At 26.4% G+C, this 6,000-nt stretch overlaps 1 protein-coding gene across 4 annotated transcripts in view; it reads left to right on the top strand.

Annotated features, from left to right (window-relative positions):
- The window catches only part of LOC100210193 (MFS-type transporter SLC18B1), a 57,232-nt gene that overhangs the window by 218 nt on the left and 51,014 nt on the right, over positions 1–6,000 (top strand). For all 4 annotated transcript variants that reach the window (XR_010638225.1, XM_065796198.1, XM_065796197.1 and 1 more), the window contains exon 1: positions 1–49. This exon is cut by the window's left edge and continues 218 nt beyond it. Coding sequence is in view for 3 of the 4 variants with exons in the window: in XM_065796198.1 (XP_065652270.1) it covers positions 1–49 (49 nt within the window). In the remaining variant the exon portion in view is untranslated. The remainder of the gene's footprint in view (positions 50–6,000) is intronic.

Raw genomic sequence — 6,000 nt, 5'->3', positions numbered from 1 at the left:
TGTTGGTCAGACAGCAAATTCTGTTATTGCACCATTCTTTACTTTAGAGGTTTGTCTTTGTACTTAGTTGTATTTTTGTATTAATTTTTAATGATAATAATAAATTCTACCTTGATATCTTGCTGCTTGAATTTAATAATTTACAAAATATTTTGTTGCTTGACAAAATCAATTTTGATATTTTGCATTGTAAATAATATTTTTGATTTAATGGATGTTTTGCAACTGAATATTTCCCCAGTTTATTAATTGGATTATTTAAATAGGGAAAACATGCAGGAAGTGCATAATAAAATCAGGGAGGTACATATATAAGGGTTAGGATTAGAATTAGGACTGCTAACTCTAAACCATACCTAACTCTAAAACATACAACACAAGCCTTGTCTTGATGTACACTTTTTTTTCTTTTTTCATTTTTTTTTCTTTGAGTTGCCTCAAGAAGTCCTTATAGTTAGGGATTGCAAATTCCCAGACTTTTTGCTATTGCTATATAATTAGGTTTAGCGCTAATTATTCATAGTGTTCCTGGGATCCGGCAACACTATGAATATTTAAATAAAAAATATGTTTACATAAAATTTAAATAAATTTAGATAATATGTAAACATATAAAGTCTTCTCTTTTTTTTTACTTTATTCTTAAAACTATTTTTGTGATTTAAAGTGAACTTTTAGAAAAATCAGTTCATCCAGATAACTTTCTGATAATCTAAACTTTGTTTAAAAAATTGGTTTATTATACTTTGTATAAAGCCTGTTGAAATAAATACTCATTAAGCTTTAACACTGGATGGTCGAACTGTTAAAAATGCATTATAAAGCGTATCTTAATTGTGTGATCTTCTGTTAGTCGCTCTAAACAAATTGAATTCTAGAAGTATAGTTGATTTATTGAAATTAACTGCAAAGATTTTTCTGATCTTTTTATTTAGGGGTGTAAGGTTATAAAAAAAAGTATCAACTCCGACTCTGAATCCAATCATTGAAATTTTCAGACCCCGACTTTAAAAAAATTTTTTTTGGCCAAATATATGAAAAATTCTTTCAAGGTTAAATATTTTGTACATGCACGTGCAATATCAAGAAGTTTTACTATTAGAGTCGGAGTAGCAATTTTGTTTTGCCACTCTGACTCCACTACAAATCAGAGTATTAACGATTCAGAGTCAGAGTATTAACGATTTGTTATTTAAATCCATAGGTACCCAAAAAAAATCCTGACATCCCGGAAAAAGTTTCCTGCAATTTTTGTTTATTATTTTTCACAGGAATTTCCCTACTTATGGTCTTATCACAGAGCACTATGGAAGAGCATTTAAAAAGAATTAACGCCTCCTATTTTATCCATGTTATAAACTAGTTTAGAGGTGGCATAGAATCATGGATTTCTAGCTTCTGGGGCAAGCATGTTAATCACTGTACTATAGCTGCACTTTATGTTCTCCCTATTGTCAGTTGATATATGTACTAAAAATAAAAAAACAAAAATGAAATGAAAAAATTAAAGAAAACAAAGAAATTGAATAAAAATCAACAAAAAATATGTATAAATTTTTTCCTTTTCTATAGATTTGCAATTTTTAAAAAAAAGTTAAATTTAATTACTTTACACAATCATTACCATTGTAAAAAAAATAACTATCTGCAATAAAATAAACTGGGTTATTCCATATGAAATCCCCTAGTTTTTAGAAAGTTCCCCAGAGTAGCACCTTAGGTTTGTTTCAAATTTTTATTTTATGAAAAAAACACAATCCTGAAAATTTTAGTTTGATTGGCTTATTCGTTCAAAAGTTATGATAAAATCAATATTGAACAAAATTAAAAAAATTTTTTTGTCTAGAGCTTACAATAGATTTTTTTGATTTTTGACAGACCATAACTTTTTAAATCAAGTCATTACCTGAAATTTTGAACATTATTAGTTTTTCACCCAAACAATCTATTTTTGCAGGTGTTTTTGACTGATTTTAAATAGTTTTTGAATTATTGTACCTCATAGTCCCTAAAAATCATAATATTAAAAATAATTTTTGGAAAATTTAATGTGCTACCAGGCCTTGTTAAGAAGCGTTACACAGCTCGTATTTTGCCTGGGAAAAGTTGATTTGCCTACGCATTAAGCAGTTTTGCGTTACGCAAAAACTTTTATCTTTTAGAATATTTAAATTATCTTTTGATATTGTTTATGTGACGTTTATTTAGAAAAAATAAAGTCGTAAGTAAAAGTGTTAAACTGCAATTGTAAGCTAATAGATTTTTTGTTAAAGAAACAGTTTATTTAATAATTTGTTTGTTGTTGTTAAAAATTAGTTAAAGAAAATAAAGTGTTTTAAGTTTTATCTTAAGGAATTAAATATATAAATTCCTTTTAAATACACGATTTGTTTTGATGTAAATATTTTATTAATAAGATATTTTGTTTATTGTTAATTCAATAACGTAAAGTTTTAATGACATTCGTTTAATTTATGAAAATAAATTATGATCACGAATACGTTATCGGTAACTGATAAATAATAAAAAAGACTCTTTATTGTTTAAAAACATTATTAAAAAGAGTTCACAAAATAAATAAGAAAAAATTTATTAACAGTTGATAAAATAACCAAAAACCAGCTGTAAAATTATAAGAAAGTAAACAAATATTATGTTACATTTTATGAAAAAAATATTTTTTTCAAAAAAATTTAGTTCATGTTTGAAAAAAGTAATAAAAATGATTTTTCATATAAGAACTTAGATTTTATTTGTAACTTTTGTTATAGTGAGAACAAAAAAACTGTTTGTATGATTTTTAACGCGTTAATAAAATAACTTTAATTACAATGCGGTACTTAAAAAGATGCTTGTGACACAATATAACTTCTAACAATATAAAATATATTTGCTGAGTTGAGTTACTTTGAAATGCGTTACATGTTTTCATTACGCAGCGAAATCTTGTAACAAGGCCTGCATATATAAATTACATACTCTGGAATTGTGAGGAGGTCGTCAAAAAGCGTACCAGTAGGTACAAGGTAAAAGGTGGACAATTTGTTTGAATTTTTTTCATGTGAAGTCTAGGAAATCAGAAAAAAAAGCTTTGATTTTTTTGTTAATGCATTTGTCTAACAACTGGAAGAAATATGTTACTGCACCATAATTACACTGCCCAACAGTTATTTTGTTTCGGAACCAAGATTAGTTATTTCTTATGTATTTCTACCAGCTGAATTCAAAAATGACATTAAAAATTACATATTAGCTCTAGTTTAAGAAGTATAAGCAAAAATTCTCTCTCAAGGGTATAAATTTTCATTTTTAAAAAAAAAATTTTTTTTTTATGACCATCCATAATATTTTATTCATTTTAAAACTTTTGATATTAGTTATGTGACCACTTACCAGCATTACTTTGATATGACGGTTGGGGGCCAGGATAACTCATGGGCTCTACTATATGCTGTAGCTCTTGTTCGATTACATTACAAGAATGGTTAAAAAATAAAAAAAGATCTTTGGGTTTTGCTGTTCCTATGGTATGGAGGGAGTCTAAAAATCATACAGATTACAGCTATTTCTGCTTGACCCCACCCATTAAGGCAGGTTTGCAATAAAGAAAATAGGAACAGTTAAATATCCGAATCTTCCATTTACCATTCAACCTATTCCACATTCGGATAGTTTACCAGAGCCTATTCCACCACAAAGTTGTGAGTTAATAGCAGAAAATGAAGGCAGAAATGAAGTAGATATAGAAGAAAAAGAAGAAAATAAGCCCTCCACATCAAATGATCTTGATTTTGTGTTAACATATATGATGTGCCACACAGATTGAGTCAAGCAAAATTAAGTGATCTTGTTCGAGACTAGACTTGTCACAGGAAAAGGCAGAACTTCTAAGGTCAAAAGTGGAATCTTCTCCAAGGTTTTACATCACAAAAAACGGCAGCAGAATCTGCTTTCTTTTTTGAGAAGAAAAGTAATCTTGTTATTTGCATTAATATCTTTGGATTAATGCATTGTCTTAATTTGATGATACAGATGAAAAAAATGTTATTAAGAACATCTTTTGGAACCACTTGTGGTTCCAAAATATGTTCTTCTTCCACCTTTACAAGTTGGGTTTAATGAAAAACTTTGTCAAAGGTATAAACAAAGAAGGACAGACTTTTAGGTATTTAAGAAACGAATTTCCAAAAATAAGTGATGCAAAAGTTAAAGAGGGTATTTTTGTTGAGCCATAAATACGTCAACTTATGAAAGATTTTCCATTTTATAAAGTTTTGAAGGGGCAAGAAAAGGAAAATTGGGAAGCTCTTAAGCGAGTGATTTGTGGCTTTTTAGGCAACAAAAGAGATATTAAATACATTCAATTGATAACAGTACTTATGCAAAAATACCATCAACTTTAATGTAACATGTCTCTTAAGATTCATTTCCTCCATTCACACCTAAAATTCTTACCCCTCCCCCCTTCCCCAGTTGTGGTGCTGTTAGTGATAAACATGGGGAAATATTTCACCATGTTATTTCTGTAATGGAACAAAGATATTAGGGTCATTGGAATGAGGCTATTCTTGCAGATTACTGTTGGTTTGTGTGTAGGAATGCTCGAGAACTAGTCTACAAAAGGAATGCAAAAAGATCATGATGTGTTTTTTAGGAATATTTTAACTGTTTTTACAGTTGAATTATTATAAAAATTTATAGATTTTTATTCAACATATTACTAAAGTTTAACTAAATTTTAATAACTCTATCATTAATGCATGATTTTTTAAACTTTTTCAAAATTTTCTCAAGTTTTAATTTTATAATTTAAATTTTAATGGGACTCTATGGGAACCATCTTTTGGATCCATGGGTGGTTCAGCAATAACATTTTTATTATTTGTATTGAGATTTCTTGCAGGCCAGTTTTCTTTTATATAATGTGAACTTCTCGCTCTACTATTCTCATTTGGACAAACACGTTTTGAAAAAAGTAAACATTCCAATCTATCTGTTAACAGTAATGACTTTATAACTTTCCTTGTACAAAAAAGAAAACTGTGTTCTAATTTAAACTGAATGTGCCATTTAATTATTATCAAGTTTTATATACTTGATTATTTACTTAATAAGTATATAATAAGCTTATATAATATACTATACTAACAAAATATATATTAGTGTAAGTGTATATATATATATATATATATATATATATATATATATATATATATATATATATATATATATAATATATATATATATATATATATAACAAAAAAAAAGGGAACAATAAAACTATTGAAGTTTTTAAATGTAGTTAGTAGTTGCAAAATTTGTCTATTTCACCTGCAAGAGGTCAAAACTTTTGTAACATGTATATATATATATATTATATATATATATATGTATATATGTATATATATGTATATATATATAGTATATATATATATATATGTAGTATGTATATATATATATATATATATATATATATATATATATATATATATATATATATATATATTATATATATATATATATATATATAGACATATATATAGTATATATATATAAAAAAAAAGACCCTCAATTTTTACTTTTGGGCTGTGCTCAAATACAGTGGACGCTATGGAAAATGATCTATATATATACATATATTTTATGTACACACACTTATGCAGATTTATAAATAAGATGTATATTTGTAGAAAAGCGTTGGTTACATCAGTATAAATAAGGTCATGAAGACATGAAACTAGTGACTTTACATTTTTTCTTTTGTTGTTTGTTGAAGCTTCCCAAAGTTTCAATAAGCAATATTTATAACAATTAATAATAAACAGTATAATCCCGTTAATTCTGAAAAGATTTATATTTAGTTTTGTTTAGCTTCAATATTTTTGAATAATAGACTTTAATATAAGCTTGACCTATTTGAAGATATCAGTGAAAATGTTTAGTTTATTAAATTATATTTGATATTTTATTAAATTTTATTTTGAATTTAATAGCCATTAA

Source organism: Hydra vulgaris, chromosome 04, assembly GCF_038396675.1.
Source record: "Hydra vulgaris chromosome 04, alternate assembly HydraT2T_AEP".
In the NCBI taxonomy this organism is placed as follows: domain Eukaryota; kingdom Metazoa; phylum Cnidaria; class Hydrozoa; order Anthoathecata; family Hydridae; genus Hydra; species Hydra vulgaris.
This window is presented reverse-complemented; position numbering and strand designations above follow the sequence as displayed.